The sequence below is a fragment of the Symphalangus syndactylus genome, chromosome 14 (assembly GCF_028878055.3).
Source record: "Symphalangus syndactylus isolate Jambi chromosome 14, NHGRI_mSymSyn1-v2.1_pri, whole genome shotgun sequence".
Classification (NCBI taxonomy): Eukaryota; Metazoa; Chordata; class Mammalia; order Primates; family Hylobatidae; genus Symphalangus; species Symphalangus syndactylus.
This window is the reverse complement of record NC_072436.2, coordinates 116629789-116645837: the sequence shown is the minus strand read 5'-3', so window position 1 is coordinate 116645837 and position 16049 is coordinate 116629789. Positions and strand designations below refer to the sequence as shown.

At 58.1% G+C, this 16049-nt stretch overlaps 2 protein-coding genes across 6 annotated transcripts; one reads left to right on the top strand and one right to left on the bottom strand.

The window, feature by feature from the left end:
- The first annotated feature begins 24 nt into the window (after positions 1-24).
- On the top strand, positions 25-3141 carry DNASE1L2 (deoxyribonuclease 1 like 2). 2 transcript variants are annotated; one of them, XM_055242793.2, is made up of 8 exons: positions 25-714; positions 934-1113; positions 1195-1283; positions 1375-1458; positions 1533-1633; positions 1740-1849; positions 1968-2219; positions 2573-3141. In XM_055242793.2, the coding sequence occupies exons 1-8, from the start codon at positions 484-486 to the stop codon at positions 2627-2629; spliced, it is 1104 nt and encodes a 367-aa protein (XP_055098768.1). In that variant the 5' UTR covers positions 25-483; the 3' UTR covers positions 2630-3141. The 2 variants fall into 2 exon arrangements, with proteins under 2 accessions (XP_055098768.1, XP_063473026.1); XM_063616956.1 differs by having other exon boundaries at positions 1737-1849.
- Positions 3142-4415: 1274 nt separating this feature from the next.
- ECI1 (enoyl-CoA delta isomerase 1) lies at positions 4416-15674 on the bottom strand. 4 transcript variants are annotated; one of them, XM_055242806.2, is made up of 7 exons: positions 15588-15674; positions 15382-15495; positions 10168-10295; positions 7722-7868; positions 6641-6762; positions 6370-6548; positions 4416-4666 (listed from the first exon to the last, which is right to left on the bottom strand). In XM_055242806.2, exons 1-7 carry the CDS (start codon positions 15637-15639, stop codon positions 4500-4502), a joined length of 909 nt encoding a protein of 302 aa, XP_055098781.1. In that variant the 5' UTR covers positions 15640-15674; the 3' UTR covers positions 4416-4499. The 4 variants fall into 4 exon arrangements, with proteins under 4 accessions (XP_055098781.1, XP_055098782.1, XP_055098784.1 ...); XM_055242807.2 differs by having other exon boundaries at positions 6692-6762; positions 15588-15662; XM_055242809.2 differs by having other exon boundaries at positions 15610-15651.
- Between the last annotated feature and the right edge of the window lie 375 nt (positions 15675-16049).

Below are 16049 nucleotides of genomic sequence, written 5' to 3'. Positions count from 1 at the left end.
GTGCCTGGCTGCCCCACCCAGGGGCTCCCGCCAGCCCTGGCGGCGCCTTGGTGACGCGTGGGTGTCATTGGCATGTTGACCAACAGCCTCCTGCCCTGCCCAGCTGGAGCTGTGCCCCCAGCTGCGCTGCCTGAGGCCTGTGGGTGGGTGGCAGAACCAGGGACGGGGACAGGGAGATCTGGGAGCCTCGGCCTCCACCGCAGGGTGAGCAGGTGGAGCGGCAGCAGGAGATGCTGGGCAGGGAGTGTGGCTGGTCCTTCCTGTGCTGCCTTCCTTTCCCTGAAGGGATTCTGCTCAGAGAGGCAGAGTCTAGGCGACCTAATTTCTGGGGGTGAGGACAAGAACACGGCCACACCGGGATGTGGCTGACCGTCTGCCTCCCTTCTAGGGGGCTGGCAGGGGCTTCTGGGACGGTTTTGGGACAGGTCTGGGGCACCAGAACCGGCTCAGGCAGGTCTCCCACCCCTTACCCTGGGGGTCTCCATGGGAATGAACGCCAGTTCATCAGGCACCCAGCTCAGTCGAGGGGGCGGGACCCAGCGCAGCCCGGCCCCTCCCTGGACCAGGACCTCAAATACCGGTCCCTGCCCTGGTGCCAGAGCTGCTGCCAGAAGGAGTCAGTGCAGTCCTGTGTCGGACACGCCTGCAGCCTGGACCCGGGATCCCCATTCCCCTAGGACCTCTGAGCCTCGGGCTTCCGCACCCACATCCAAGGTGAGTCTCTCGGCTGCACTGAGCTGGGGCTGGATGGGCCGGACCCTCTATTCCGGCTGCAGCTTTTCCCGCGCAGTGAGAAGGCAGCGGTCCCTGAGAGCCCAGCAGTGCCCTGGGAGCCTGCAGAGCTCAGGGGCGGATTCCGTGTCGCACTGGCCGTCACGGGGCGGCCGACGAGGAAAGGGGTGGGTCGGTGGGTCTGACAACGGGTCTGCGTAGGCGGCAGCGTCTGTCCCCAGCCTCTCGCTCCGCACCATGGGCGGGCCCCGGGCTCTGCTGGCCGCGCTCTGGGCGCTGGAAGCCGCCGGGACCGCCGCGCTTCGCATCGGCGCCTTCAACATTCAAAGCTTCGGTGACAGCAAAGTGTCGGACCCGGCTTGTAGCAGCATCATCGCGAAGGTGGGGCCCCGACCGGGGCGGGGCGGGGCGGTGTTTAGGGGTGCTGACCGCGCTGACCCCGCACCCGCCGCTCCTCCCCAGATCCTGGCTGGCTATGACCTCGCGCTGGTGCAGGAGGTGCGAGACCCAGACCTCAGCGCCGTGTCCGCTCTCATGGAGCAGATCAACAGGTGTGGTGGGCAGGGCCCCTCGTCGCGACCCCCGGCCGGGATCTCGCCCCGGCGCGGTGCCCTGACCCTGAGCGGGCCCCTGTCTCCGCAGCGTATCCGAGCACGAGTACAGCTTTGTGAGCAGCCAGCCCCTGGGCCGGGACCAGTACAAAGAGATGTACCTGTTCGTGTACAGGTGAGGGGCGGGCCGCAGGGAGGGGCGCGCGGGGCAGCAGGTGGGGGGCTCAGCGGGTCCTCCCCATCTCCTAGGAAAGACGAGGTGTCGGTCGTGGACACCTACCTGTACCCGGACCCCGAGGACGTCTTCAGCCGCGAGCCCTTCGTGGTCAAGTTCTCGGCCCCCAGCTCAGGTGAGCGGGCCCCGCCCCTCCCCTGCCGTCGGCCCGCCCCTCCCCTGCCGTCGGCCCGCCCCTCCCCTGCCGCCGAGTCTGACGCCCCCACCCCTTCCCGCAGCAGCACAGAAGCTGGTGCTGATTCCGCTGCACGCGGCGCCGCATCAAGCCGTGGCGGAGATCGACGCGCTCTACGACGTGTACCTGGACGTGATCGACAAGTGGGGCACCGACGTAAGCCCACCCCTCGGTCCCGGGGTCCCTGCAGGCGCGCCCCCGGGGGTCTGGTACATGAGGGCGGGACCTCGACGGCTCCTGCGGCGGCTCAGACATGGCTCCGCGGCGCCCGCAGGACATGCTGTTCCTGGGTGACTTCAACGCCGACTGCAGCTATGTGCGGGCGCAGGACTGGGCCACCATCCGTCTGAGGAGCAGTGAGGTCTTCAAATGGCTCATCCCTGACAGCGCCGACACCACGGTGGGCAACTCAGACTGCGCCTACGACCGCATTGTGGCCTGTGGCGCCCGCTTGCGCCGGAGCCTGAAGCCCCAGTCGGCCACCGTTCACAACTTCCAGGAGGAATTCGGCCTGGACCAAACTCAGGCGAGTGGGCCGTGGGGCGGTGCTGGTCCTGGGTCCCCATCACCCGGGCACACGCAGGCAGCAGGGAGGGACCAGCGCCCAAGGCAGGGCCACCTCAGCTCCCCTCCCTGCACCAGGGCTCATTTCCAAGGACCCTGGAGAGCCTGGCCCACCCCATGTGGACCTCTGGGCAGGCAGGGTACCTTGCCTTTCCCTCAAAGGGCCAATGGTGACACCCTCTGCCTCGGCCCCACCGCAGGCAGCAGCAGGGGTGGGCACCCAACCCTCACCGGCCCCTCCCGCAGAGGTGGTGGCTTGTGGACACCCAGTGGGTGGGGTGCACTTTTCCCCTGAGGCTCACTCTCTCCCCCCAGGCTCTCGCCGTCAGTGACCACTTTCCGGTGGAGGTGACCCTCAAGTCCCACCGATGACTCGAGGCCTGGCTGAGGGATGCCACCTGCAGACCCTGGCTCTGAGGAATGGCCCAACAGTGGCCCCTTCAGGGTGGCAGCCACCCTTCAGTGAGGCTCCAAGGCAGAGTCGGCTGGGCGTGGACCAGGGGCCATGGACACGTGATGCGCTGCTCTGTACCTCCGTTCCCCATCTGTGAAATGGGCTGCATCCAGCGACCTCATGGGGTGTTGTGAGCCCCATGAGGGGTGCAGGGGGCACCGCCCGGCAGTTGTCTGCTCAATAAATGAGCCGCTCCTGGTCGGGCCCTGCAGCTTGGCTCCCAGGCCTCTGTCCTTCCTTAGGACCCAGCCTCAGCTTCTTAGGGGCAGCCATGGCCTGGGCTGCCCACCCCGTGTCCTGGTGGGACCTGGCTGCCCCCAGAGCCTGTTGGCCCCAGAAGGCAGCTCAGGGACGCCCCTTGCTCATCCTCTGTGGAAACTACAAATGCTCCCAGTAGCCTGTACTGTGAGCACAGCTGGGACAGGGATGGCACCAACACACCAGCCTCCTGGGCCCTCGGGGGTCTCAGAACAGCTCTCCCCAGGCCCACCCTGCAGCCCCCATTCCAGGGCCCTGCAGGGGCCCCCAGGCACTTGTCTGTCTCAGGAGCCCGGTCTTACCCAGCACCGCAAGGGGAGGCCGGCCCCAGCTAGTCAGCACCCCTGGAGCTTTTGGGGAGCCTGAGAGCAGCGGGCGGGCTGGACTCCTCCCTGCCCAGGCAGGTGGCTTGGGACTAAGGTCCTGTGCAAAGAACTGCACAGCTCACCATGGCTCAGCCCTTCAAGGTTGCTGCCCTGTGCCTGGGCAAGGCGACCACATTAGAATAGGGAACAGGAAGGCCCTAGGTCCACTGGGTCACTGACGGGCCCGATGAGGTTTCTGGTTTTTGAAACATCACATCTTAGCAAGATATGGGAACTTTTTTTTTTCCTTTTTTTTTTTTTGAGACGGAGTCTCGCTCTGTCGCCCAGGCTGGAGTGCAGTGGCGCAATCTCGGCTCACTGCAAGCTCCGCCTCCCAGGTTCACGCCATTCTCCTGCCTCAGCCTCTCCAAGTAGCTGGGACTACAGGCGCCCGCCACCACGCCCGGCTAATTTTTTTGTATTTTTAGTAGAGACAGGGTTTCACCGTGGTCTCGATCTCCTGACCTCGTGATCCGCCCGCCTCGGCCTCCCAAAGTGCTGGGATTACAAGCGTGAGCCACCGCGCCCGGCCAGATATGGGAACTTGGTCTGAATCGCATGGTAGGAAAAACCTTTGTTTCAAGGGTTTGGATGAGTTTGGTTCTTGCAAAATCCTTCTTAAGGGACATTTGGATCCCTGGCAGCACAGCTGCCTCCAGAGTCCCACTCCCGCTGGCTCAGGATCCCCCAGTTGCTCTGATTCACTGTGCACTCCCTTCATCCTGATGAGTAAGGGCATTGACCAAAGGGCTTTTTTCTGGGGAGTCCTGTGTGGGTCATGGGGGCCAAGACCACCTGGCCTTACCCCTGAGAGCAGGCAGTCCAAAGGCTGGAATGGACGACCAGGGACTTGATTTACGATTCTGCCTCGGGAACGGAGACACTCTGTGGCGACCTCACCAGGTCCAGAATGGTGCCCCCTGCCAGTCACAATCCCAAGTCAAAAGGCTGCCCTCCAACTCGCCTTGCCTGGCGGGCACAGGCACCCGTGTGTGTTTGTGTGTGGCTGGGCCTTGGGCCACTGGGCTATGAGGAACAGGAACTTCTATGTAACATCAGCAAAATGAAACGCTGGCAGTACTTTTAAGTTGAAAAATACCTTGTTTAAGACCTCCCTGGGACCCACAGGGGCACGTGTGGCTGTAAGCCTGTGGCAGGCCAGCCATTAGCCTTTCTTTTCTTTGAGCCTCTGTAAGTACCTCTGCAGGGACTTCTGGATGGAGTCTTTGGAGATGAAGCTGACAAAGTTCTGCACGTCCGCATCGCGCTGCGTGATCAGGCGGCTGGCCGTGGCCTTCCGCATCATGGCCTTGGTCAGCTGTCGAGCATGGTCTAAAGAGAATGGGACGCGCCACTGAAATCCCACTTTCAGGGGCAGTGGGGTGATTCCCAACTTATTTGTTTTCTTTTTTTGAGATGGAGTCTTGCTCCGTCACCCAGGCTGGAGTGCAGTGGTGGGATCTCGGCTCACTGCAACCTCTGCCTCCTGGGTTCAAGTGATTCTCCTGCCTCAGCCTCCTGAGTAGCTGGGACTACAAGCGTGTGCCACCACACCCAGCTAATTTTGTATTTTTAGTAGAGATGGGGTTTCCCCATGTTGGCCAGGCTGGTCCCGAACTCCTGACCTCAGGTGATCCACCCGTCTCGGCCTCCCAAAGTGCCGGGATTACAGGCGTTAGCCACCATGCCCAGCCACTTAACGTGTCATTTTCACTCAACTATAGTATGAAGAATATTTCCACGATGCTGGAGGCTGAGGCAGGAGAATGGCATGAACCCAGGAGATGAAGGTTGCAGTGAGCTGAGATCGCACCATTGCACTCCAGCCTGAGCAACAGAGAGAGACTCCATCTCAAAAAAAAAAAAAAAATTTCCATGGCACTAAATATTCTCTTGCAGCACAGGAAATGGTAGCACAGCCTTCAGTCATTTGTATCAGGGTTGGCAAATCTGGTTTCTCAAGGCCCTGAAGCTATGAATGGTTTTTACTTTTTTTGAGACGAGTCTCACTGTCGCCCAGGCTGGAGTGCAGTGGCATGATCTTGGCTCACTGCAACCTCCGCCTCCCAGGTTCAAGTGATTCTCCGGCCTCAGCCTTCCTGAGTAGCTGGGATTACAGGTACCTGCCGCCACACCTGGCTAATTTTTGTATTTTTAGTAGAGACGGGGTTTTGCCACGTTGGCCAGGCTGGTCTCAAACTCCTAACCTCAGGTGATCTGCCCGCCTCAGCCTCTCCAAGTGCTAGGATTACAGGCGTGAGCCACCACGCCTGGCCCAGTGTCCATAAAGCTTTGCCAGAACACAGCTACACCTGTCAGTTTACGTCTCCTCCGTGGCTGCTTTCTGCTACAAAGGTCTTACCTACAGAGCAGAGCCCACAAGCCACCTGGCCCTTTACAGACAGAATTTGCTGGGCCCTGGTCTATAACATCGCTGATATGACCAGCTCTATTTCTATGAAGTGGACAATTGTCTTTGTAGTAGGTTGAAAAGTGTGCCCCAAAAGATAAGTCCAAGCCCTAACCACTGCTCTGGAACTTGGAAGTGTGACCTTATTTCGAAAGAGTCTCTGCAGATGTAATTAAGTTGGTATCATCTTGGATTTACGGTAGGTCCTAAATCACATGGCAGGTGTCCTGAGAAGGGACAGAGAGACCTGAGACCCATAAAACACAGGGGAGAAAGCTGCGTAAGGATGGAGGCAGAGATGAGAGTGAGGCGCCCACAAGCCCAGGGAGGCCTGGAGCCAGCAGAAGTGGGCAGGGGCAGGAAGGAGCCTCCCCTGGCACGCAGGGAGGAAGTGCAGCCCTGCCCACACCTTGATTTTGCACCTCTGGTCTCCAGCACCGTGAGCTGAGCTTCTGTGGTCTGGGCCACCCAGTCTGTGCTGCGTTGTTACAGCAGCCTCCTGACACCCACATGGCTGTGATTATCAACAGTCTCCCGCAGTCACGATGTCCACAGAGAACCTTTGGGTGGAGAACCTTCTGGTCTCTCCAGCATCATCAGGCGCCCGCCATGCCCTGTGCCTCACCTGGAATGGCCATCCACTGGGCTATCGCTGACAGCGCAGTGCTCTGCACCTGTTCCTCTGGGACCACCTGGTCCACCAAGCCCACCTGCAGGGCCTCCGCTGGTGGGAAGAGCAGCCCCAGCTGCAGGGCACGCTCTGCCGCCCGGTGCCCGATGGTGTTCTCCAGGGTGTCTTTGAACCTGGAACGCAGACACCCACTCACCACATGGCCCCAGGCGGGTCTGTTCCCTCCACGACAAGCATGGAGCGTGGCTGCAGCCCAGGGCCTTACCAGAAAGGGGCGATGATGCCCAGTTGGGTCTCGTTGAGTCCTATGCAGTACCTGGGGTTGTCCGCCAGGATGCGGTAGTCACAGCTCAGGGCCACCAGGCAGCCTCCGGCGGGGCAGGCTCCCTGCAGGGAGAGGCCGGACAGGGCTCTTAGGTGCTGCGGGTCCCAACCGCATTCCAGAGGGCCAGGTCCAAGGATGCCAAGGAGGGCCTGTGCCCTCGGCGCACCCCGACCCCCCCAGGGTTCAACACCCACAATGGTCTGGGCTGGGCTGGGTGTGCACTGGAAAACGGATGGGGAAGGAACTGGCCCCTTAGCACTCTGCAAGGAGGGTCTCAGCCGAGGGTCATTAGTTCTTCGGCAACAGATAAATCACTTTTTAAAACCATTCAGTTAGGGGAGCAAGTCGCTTGTCCTCTCAGAGCTTTTACTCAATGCTAAAATGCCACACAAGCATGTAGTCACAATTGTCATGCCCCAAGAAGGCCCCGATACCACCCCAGCAGCTAGCGCAACCAGGATGTCCTGGGAAGCCCACACTCACCCTGTGGTCACTGCAGGTACCCACTGCCCCGCGCAGGACCCATCCTGTCTGCATGGCCATGCACCCTTGAGGCTTCCTCTCACACCAGCCCTCCCCTCCACCAGGCTCCGGCCCACACCCAGCTTGTCACAGCCACCCCGCAGGACACCCTGGTTCCCGAGGTTAAGCCCCCGTGTTGTCCTTGGCTTCCCTGGCCTTCCCCCGGAAGGGATGGAGTGATGTTTCCAAAATGTGGGTCTGATGGCCCACTCACCCACACAGCCTCCACCCAGGCTGGCATCAACCCCAGGCCCTGGTCCCTACCCAGTGGCTCTTTTCTGGGTCTTGTCTGATTGACCCAGGCCAGGCCCCTCACCTGAGGCCCACCTTTTTCAACACGCCCCGCAGTCTGCAATGGCGCTCACCTGTGCACATTTCAGGGTCTCTCCAACCGTCCCCTTCCCCTGTGAGAGACTCCAAGGGCAGGACAGTGTCTGCCCCACCCCCTGGCGCTGGCCCAGAACAGCCAGCGAGGCCACCTGGGAGTGGGGACACTCACATTGATGGCGGAGACCAGCACCAGGTTGGACTGGTACAACCGCAGCCACAGCTCCTGCACGGCCTTCCAGTACTCAGCATAGTGGGCGGGGCTCCTCCCGCACATCTCTGTCAGGTCCAGGCCGGCCGAGAAGACACCCGGGCGGTCCTGCAGGGGGGGCCAGGGCCACATGCCCATCAGAGTCCACCTCCCAGCTGGCATCACGGCAGGAGGGCTGGGAAGCCCAGGTGCCCGAGGTACAGCAGGGCCAGGTCACGCTCAGGGTGTGGGTGCTGCCCCCACGGAGCCAGAACTAGGCACTCCAGGGACTCGGCCTAGGCTTCTCCTGGACCTGGCTTCCCTGTACTTCCCAGAACATTCTTCCCTTTCCCTCTTCAAACTGGATAGGAGAGGACAGGCAGGACCAGGCACCTCCCAGGGACACCAGTGCGCCGGCCCTCTGGTGCTGCATGCCCGGCTCGGGCAGAGGAACCCAGAGGTGTGGTGAAGACTCCTGAGAGTGCAGACGAGTTGCACGTTCTGAATCATTTACCCGCAAAGGGCCAAGCAAGCCAGGGACCCCCGTGTGGACCAGGAAGTGCTAGGGTGGGAGAATGATCTGGAATGTGTGGGTTTCTCAGCAGCTACCAAGGAAGGGCGAGGGGTGAGCACAGGTGAAAGGGACCCTCCGGCGGCTAGAGTAGCGGGCGCCAGCACAGGAGCCTCAGACGCCCAGTCAGGGCTGCCGGCCAGGGAGGCAGGCTCAGGGAGGAGTGGAAAACCCACCCTGGGGCCCCTGCACGGTCACAGCCCCCTGAGCAAACAACAAGGGTGCCTTCCCCTCTGCACGACATGGCACGTTTTCCTCAAGAGGGCGGGAGCCCCCAAGGCTGTGGGTGAACTTGTTCCTGCAGCTGAACCCAGCTCACCCTGACTTACACAAGCAGAGCTGGGTGGATGTTTACCCCACCCTGTCTGCAGGAAGGAGGACGACAGCCACCTAATGTGTGTGAAGAGGAGGCGGCCGGGATGCATGGGAGGCCTCCACATCCTCAGGTGATGTGAAAAAGCCAGGAGTGGTGCGGGTGTGCAACGCGGCTCTGCTGTTCCCAAACAGATGTGAGCTGGTGCCGCACAGAATGGGTAGGCCGGCCCTTTGTTTCTACAAAACGCGTTCTACTTCCGTTACTCAAGACCCAGGCCTGGTGTGGTGGCTCACGCCTGTAATCCCAGAGCTTTGGGAGGCCAAGATTGGAGGACTGCTTGAGGCCAGGAGTTCAAAACCAGCCTGGGCAACATAGCAAGACCCCATCTGTACGAAAAAGTAAAAATTAAGCTAAAAAATTAACCAGGTGCAATGGCTCACACCTGTAATCCTAGCACATTGGGAGGCCAAGGTGGGAAGAGTGCTTGGGCCCAGGGGTTCAATACCAACGTGGGCAATAAAGACACCGTCTCTCCCAAAAATTTTTAAAATTTTCAAGATTCAAGAATCACTTGAACCCAGGAGGTGGAGGTTGTAGTAAGCCAAGATCACGTCACTGTACTCCAGCCTGGGCAAGAGAGGGAGATTCTGTCTCAATAAATATGTAAGGCTGGACGTGGCCAGCACTTTGGGAGGCCGAGGTGGGCGGATCACTTGAGGTCAGGAGTTCTAGGCCAGGCCCTGTAAAGCCACGCCAGCCGCTGAGGACCCCTCACTCCCCTCACCTCACCCATGGCCCACTTCGCCTCAGGGGTCCCATCCTCCTAGGCCTGACACTGCGTATTGCCCCTCTGCGACACTGGTAATGACACCGTTGCCACAGATGCCACGCCTAGCATTCGCCAGCACTCAGGCAACACTTATCGAGTCCCCTGCACAAGAACTCAGACCAAAGAAGTTCACCCTCTGAGAACTCGCCCTGAAGACTGGCCCACAGAGGATCAGACAGCGCGGGTATTGTTCGCAGGACTGGCTCAGGGCACCCAAGTGATCCTAGATGGGAGCACCCCAGGAACCCACTACCAGGTGTGCTTAGGGTCCAAGGTGACCCCATAGATGCATGGCTCTCCCTCACTCGCTGCCCACAGCTCTCCCCAGTGTCCTCCTGGACGAAGGCCCGGGAACGCCGTCTCCCGGGAAGGGCGTCTCTTGGAAAGGCTGTCTTCCAGGAAGGCTGTCTCCCAGGAAGGGCGTCTCCCAGGAGGGCTGTCTCTTGGAAAGGCTGTCTCCGAGACTGGTCCACCTTCACCTTTGGGAATGATCTGCTTGAGGCCCATGGCAGTTTGGGTCCCTGCTGGGCACACCCAGACCGTGGTCCTGGAAGCCTCCCGTGATGGCGCCTGGAGCTCGGGGTGGTGGGGCTGCCGGCTGGCCCCACACGTTGGCAGGCTCCGCCTCTTCCATGTGCAACAGGCCTGGGCTCACATCAGAGAACTGGGGCCAAGAACTCGGGCTGGGGTAGGGAGCTGAACTGGCACCTACCGAGGTCAGAATGACACCGCGGAAGCTCTTGTCATTCTCCAGCTTCTCCAGGCTGATGACCAGCTCCGTCAGAAACTCCAGGCTCAGGCTGTTCACTGGGGGGTTCTTGAATTTCATCACAGCAACCCCTAATTTAAAGAATGAAAAGAGAAAGCTCACACCTGGCACTGGAAAAGCACCCTGACCAGCCTGTACCCTCAACCAAGCCATGGTAGCTGTGCATTTTGGGGGTTTTATTAATTTATTTATTTAGAGACGGAGTCTTGCTCAGTCACCCAGGCTGGAGTGCAGTGGCGCGGTCTCAGCTCACTGCAAGCTCTGCCTCCCGGGTTCACACCATTCTCCTGCCTCAGCCTCCCCAGTAGCTGGGACTACAGGTGCCCACCACCACGACCGGCTAATTTTTTGCATTTTTAGTAGAGACAGGGTTTCACCGTGTTAGCCAGGATGGTCTCAATCTCCTGACCTTGTGATCTGCCTGCCTCAGCCTCCCAAAGTGCTGGGATTACAGGCGTGAGCATCCCTGCCCGGTCCTATTTTTATTTATTTTTTTGAGACAGAGTTTTGCTCTTGTTGCCCGGGTTCAAGTGCAATGGAGCGATCTCGGCTCACCGCAACCTCCGCCTCCTGGGTTCAAGCGATTCAACTGCCTCAGCTTCCTGAGTAGCTAGGATTACAGGTGCGCGCCGCTACATCAAGCTAATTTTGTATTTTTAGTAGAGACGGGGTTTTCTCCATGTTGGTCAGGCTGGTCTTGAACTCCCAACCTCAGGTGATCCGCTCACCTCGCCCTCCCAAAGTGCCAGGATTACAGGTGTGAGCCACAGCGCCCAGCCTGGGGGTTATTTTTTATTAATTATTATTATTTTTGAGACAGGGTCTTGCTCTATCACCTAGGAGTGCAGGGCTGCGATCTCCGCTCACTGCAGCTTTGACCTCCTGGGCTCCAGCGATCCTCCCAACTCAGCCTGCAGAGAAGCTGGGATTATAGGCAAGCGCCACCACGCCCAGTTAATTTTTTTTATTTTTTAGTACAGACGAGGTCTCATTTTGTTGCCCAGGCTGGTCTTGAACTCCTGAGCTCAAGTGGTCCTTCTGCCTCAGGCTCCCAAAGTGCTAGATTACAGCAGTGAGCCTACAGTTTTTTAAATTGAAATAAGATCGATATAACATAAATTAACAATTTATTCTATATACACTGCATGCTTTTTAAATTAACCATTCTCTCTTCCTCTCTCTCTTTCATTTTTTTTTTTTTTGAGACGGAGTCTCGCTATGTCTCCCAGGCTGAAGTGCAGTGGCGCAATCTTGGCTCACTGCAAGCTCCGCCTCCTGGGTTCAAGCAATTCTCCTGCCTCAGCCTCCCCAGTAGCTGGGACTACAGGCGCCCACCACCACGCCTGGCTAATTTTTTTTTTATTTTTAGTAGAGATAAAGTTTCACCATGTTAGCCAGGATAGTCTCGATCCCCTGACCTCGTGATCTGCCTGCCTCGCCTTCCATAGCGCACGGATTACAGGTGTGGGCTGCTGTGACCAACCTCTTTATTATTTTTTTTTGAGACTGTCTCGCTCTGTTGCCTAGGCTGGAGTGCAATGGTGCGATCTCGGCTCACTGCCACCTCTGCCTCCCGGGTTCAAGCGATTCTCCTGCCTCAGCCTTCTGAGTAGCTGGGACTACAGGTATGCGCCACTACACCCAGCTAATTTTTGTATTTTTAGTAGAGACGGGGTTTCACCATGTTGGTTGGCCAGGATGGTTTTGATCTCGTGACTTCGTGATCCACCCGCCTCAGCCTCCCAAAGTGCTGGGATTACAGGCGTGAGCCACCATGCCCGGCCAAATTAACCATCTTCTATCTTTATTTTTTTTGAGACAGAGTCTCGCTCTGTCGTCCAGGCTGGAGTGCAGCAGCGCTATCTCGTCTCACTGCAACCTCTGTCTCCTGGGTTCAAGCCATTCTTCTGCCTCAGCCTCCTGAGAAGCTGGGATTACAGGCACACATCACCACGCCTGGCTAATTTTTGCATTTTTAGTAGAGACGGGGTTTCACCAGGTTGGCCAGGCTGGTCACGAACTTCTGACCTCAGGTGATCCTTCTGCCTAGGCCTCCCAAAGTGATGGGATTATAGGCATAAGCCACTGTGCCCAGCTTAAATTAGCCATTTTTAAGTAAACAAGTCAGGCACTTACGCAATTCAGTATACTGACTGTGTTGTGCAACTATCGCCGCTGCCTTGTTCCAGAACCTTTTCATTGCACCAAAAGGAATCCCTGTCCCCATGAGCAGTTGATCCCACCCCCAGCCCCTGGAAGCTGCCAATCTGCGTTCTGTGTCTGCGGTTTTCCTGCTCCGGTCATATTCCATATCACCGGGATACCGCTGGGCTTTGTGGTCGGCTTTGCCCACTTAGTATCATGTGTTCAAGGTTCATCCATGTGGTTGTCATTACTATTTATTTATTTTATTTTATTTTATTTTTGTTTTTGAGACAGATTCTTGCTCTGTCGCCCAGGCTGGAGTGCAGTGGCGCGATCTCGGCTCACTGCAAGCTCTGCCTCCGGGGTTCACACCATTCTCCTGCCTCAGCCTCCCGAGTAGCTGGGACTACAGGTGCCCAACACCGCGCTCAGTTAATTTTTTTTTGTATTTTTTAGTAGAGACGCCGTTTCACCGTGTTAGCCAGAATGGTCTCTATCTCCTGACCTCGTGATCCGTCCACCTTGGCCTCCCAAAGTGCTGGGATTACAGGCGGGAGCCACCAGGCCCGGACTCAAAAACATGTATCTTAAGGTATTGGAATGGGTAGTGTGGACTACACATTGTGAATATACTTACGGCCAGTGGGTTGTACACGGCAAAATTTCTAGAATGGTAAATGTCAGGTATATTTTAAAGATTTTTATGTACACACACACACACATTACCTCTGGTAAAAAAGGAAAAGTGTTGGTACAACGACAATTTTTTACCCGAGTGCCTCCCCACTTTACCATATAAAAAGACAACGTAGGCCGGGCGCGGTGGCTCACGCTTGTAATCCCAGCACTTTGGGGGGCCGAGGCGGGCGGATCACGAGGTCAGGAGATCGAGACCACGGTGAAACCCCGTCTCTACTAAAAATACAAAAAAAATTAGCCGGGCGTGGTGGCGGGCGCCTGTAGTCCCAGCTACTCGGAGAGGCTAAGGCAGGAGAATGGCGTGAACCCGGGAGGCGGAGCTTGCAGTGAGCCGAGATTGCGCCACTGCACTCCAGCCTGGGCGACAGAGCAAGACTCCGTCTCAAAAAAAAAAAAAAAAAAAAAGACAACGTAAGCCGGGCGTGCCGGCTCACGCCTGTAATCCCAGCACTTTGGGAGGCCGAGGCGGGTGGATCACGATGTCAGGAGATCAAGACCATCCTGGCTAACATGGTGAAACCCCGTCTCTACTAAAAATACAAAAAAAATTAGCCGGGGGGTGGGTGGTAGACGCCTGTAGTCCCAGCTACTTGGGCAGCTGAGGTAGAAGAATGGTGTGAACCCGGGAGGCGGAGCTTGCAGTGAGTGGAGATGCGCCACTGCACTCCAGCCTGGCGACAGAGCAAGACTCTGTTTCAAAAAAAAAAAAAAAAATACAAAGTAGAGTTTGGAGTCAGAAAGTCAGGCCTGACTGAGATTGCAGTGAGCTGGGGCCACGCCACTGCACTCCAGCCTGGGCGACAGAGGGAGACTCTGTCTCAAAAAAAAAAAAAAAAAAAAAAAAAAAAATTTTTTTTTGCGTTTTGTTGAGTTATATTCAAATATGCTACAGAAATGATCCCTTCAGAAACTCAGTTTTTACAAAAATTAATGGGCGTAGTGGTGGGTCCCTGTAATCCCAGCTACTTGGGAGGCTGACGAGGGAGAATCGCTTGAACCCAGGAGGCACAGGTTGCAGTGAGCCGAGATTGCGCCACTGCACTCCAGTCTGGCGACTGGAGAGCAACACTACATCTCCAAAAAAAAAAAAAAAAGAAACTCAGTTTGAAGTTGGTCTTAGTTTGTCCCTCTCAGTTTGTAGGGAGAGTCCAGGGGCTGTGACTGACTTGCGGAGGGAGAGGGCCACCTCTCAGGAGCCACAGCAGAGACCGAGGCCTGCACCGGGAGGTCCAGGTCAGCACGTCCTGGAAGCAGACTTGCTGGCGCCCAGGCGTGCCCTCTCGGTGCCCTCAGCTCGGCCTCCTGTCTGTAGGGAGCGCACAGGCTTCTCTTCCAGAAGTACTTTTTCTATCCTTTCCAGTGGGTTTTACCAAGGGTTCTGACGGGCGGGTGGGTACGAGGTTCTGAGCCACATGGGGAGTGTTAACAAACATAATTTTATTCCAAATATTCCAATTCTTTTCCACTTCCAATTGAATAACTTAGATAACAGCTCATATCCCCGCCAACTTTATTTTTATTTATTTATTTTGAGACGGAGTCTTGCTTTGTGGCCCAAGCTGGAGTGCAGTGGCACAATCTGCTCACTGCAGCCTCCACCTCCCAGATTCCAGCGATTCTTCTGCCTCAGCCTCCCAAGCAGCTGGGATTACAGGCACGCACCACCACGCCCAGATAATTTTTTTCTTTTGTATTTTTTAGTACAGATAGGGTTTCATCGTGTTGGCCAGGCTGATCTCCAACTCCTGACTTCGGGTGATCCGCCCGCCTCAGCCTCTCAAAGTGCTAGGATTACAGGCGTGAGCCACCGCGCCCGGCCTCCGCCAACTTTAAAAACAGAAACTTTTTTTTTTTTTTTTTGAGACGGAGTCTTGCTCTGTCGCCCAGGCTGGAGTGCAGGCGCGTGATCTCGGCTCACTGCAAGCTCCGCCTCACGGGTTCACGCCATTCTGGTGCCACAGCCTCCCCGAGTAGCTGGGACTACAGGCGCCCGCCACCACGCCCGGCTAATTTTTCTGTATTTTTAGTAGAGACGGGGTTTCACCGTGGTCTCGATCTCCTGACCTCGTGATCCGCCCGCCTCGGCCCCCCAAAGTGCTGGGATTACAAGCGTGAGCCACCGCGCCCGGCTAAAAACAAAGTTTTAACTCACGACGAACGAACCCAGGTAGAGTGGCAAGGTTCTGTTTCGAAACTTGGGTTTTAAACATAAACCGAGCGTCGACAGACCTGGTTCTCCGACAGCGCCTCGCGAGCGCGGACCCCAGCGGGTCCTGGCCCCACGCCCGCCCTCCCTCGGCGCCGCCCGCTCACCTGCGCCCGCGTCCGGCTCCACCAGCACCCGCTGGCTCCCGAAGCGCCGCGCGCCGTCTCCGCCGCCGGCCGCCCTCTCCGTCCACCCGAGGGCAGCGCCCGGGAGCCGGGCCCCTGCGAAGGCAGCGCGGGGGAGCCCGTTAGTCCCCGGCCCTGGCCCCGGCCCCGGCCCCGACCCCGATCCGTGCCCGCCCCGGGTCTCGCACCCGCGCGGAGCAGAACGCGCACCGGGCCTCGCACAGCAGCCACCAGCGCCATCTTGACCGGAACGCGCCGGGCAAAGTTCGCCGGGTGACCTCGCCTCCTGGGGAGGGGGCGGAGTCCTCCCGCAGCACTAGGCCCCGCCCCGTTCCCAGAGGCTGGTCAACGCTTCCACCTACCGGCCGAAGCAGCCGCCCGCCGCCCTCCGGGTTCATCTTGGGCAGCCGCTTGCTTCCGAGGCAAGCACCTGGATCTGGGACAGGGCTGGCCTACAGGGAGGCGCAGGCCCACTGCTAAAGCAGCCACGACCAGCTCAGCGCCAAGGCAGGCTCTTCTACAGCGCGGGACACTGTAGGCAGGAGGCTGCCGGTGTTCGTGACCGCGAGCTCTAGGTCGGACCCAGCTACTGCAGCATCGGCGCTGGAAAGGCGATCAAAGCACTGAGCCCCACCCGTGAGGCCGTCAGG

Coding starts and splice junctions, on each gene's coding strand:
- DNASE1L2 (XM_063616956.1), top strand. CDS start 484: ATGGGAATGAACGCCAGTTCATCAGGCACCCAGCTCAGTCGAGGGGGC. Junction 1,850..1,967: donor TCGACAAGTGGGGCACCGAC/GTAAGCCCACCC, acceptor CGGCGCCCGCAG/GACATGCTGTTCCTGGGTGA. Junction 2,220..2,572: donor TCGGCCTGGACCAAACTCAG/GCGAGTGGGCCG, acceptor CTCTCCCCCCAG/GCTCTCGCCGTCAGTGACCA.
- ECI1 (XM_055242806.2), bottom strand. CDS start 15,639: ATGGCGCTGGTGGCTGCTGTGCGAGGCCCGGTGCGCGTTCTGCTCCGC. Junction 6,763..7,721: donor TGCTGGTCTCCGCCATCAAT/GTGAGTGTCCCC, acceptor CTCTCCCTGCAG/GGAGCCTGCCCCGCCGGAGG. Junction 6,549..6,640: donor GGCATCATCGCCCCTTTCTG/GTAAGGCCCTGG, acceptor TCTGCGTTCCAG/GTTCAAAGACACCCTGGAGA.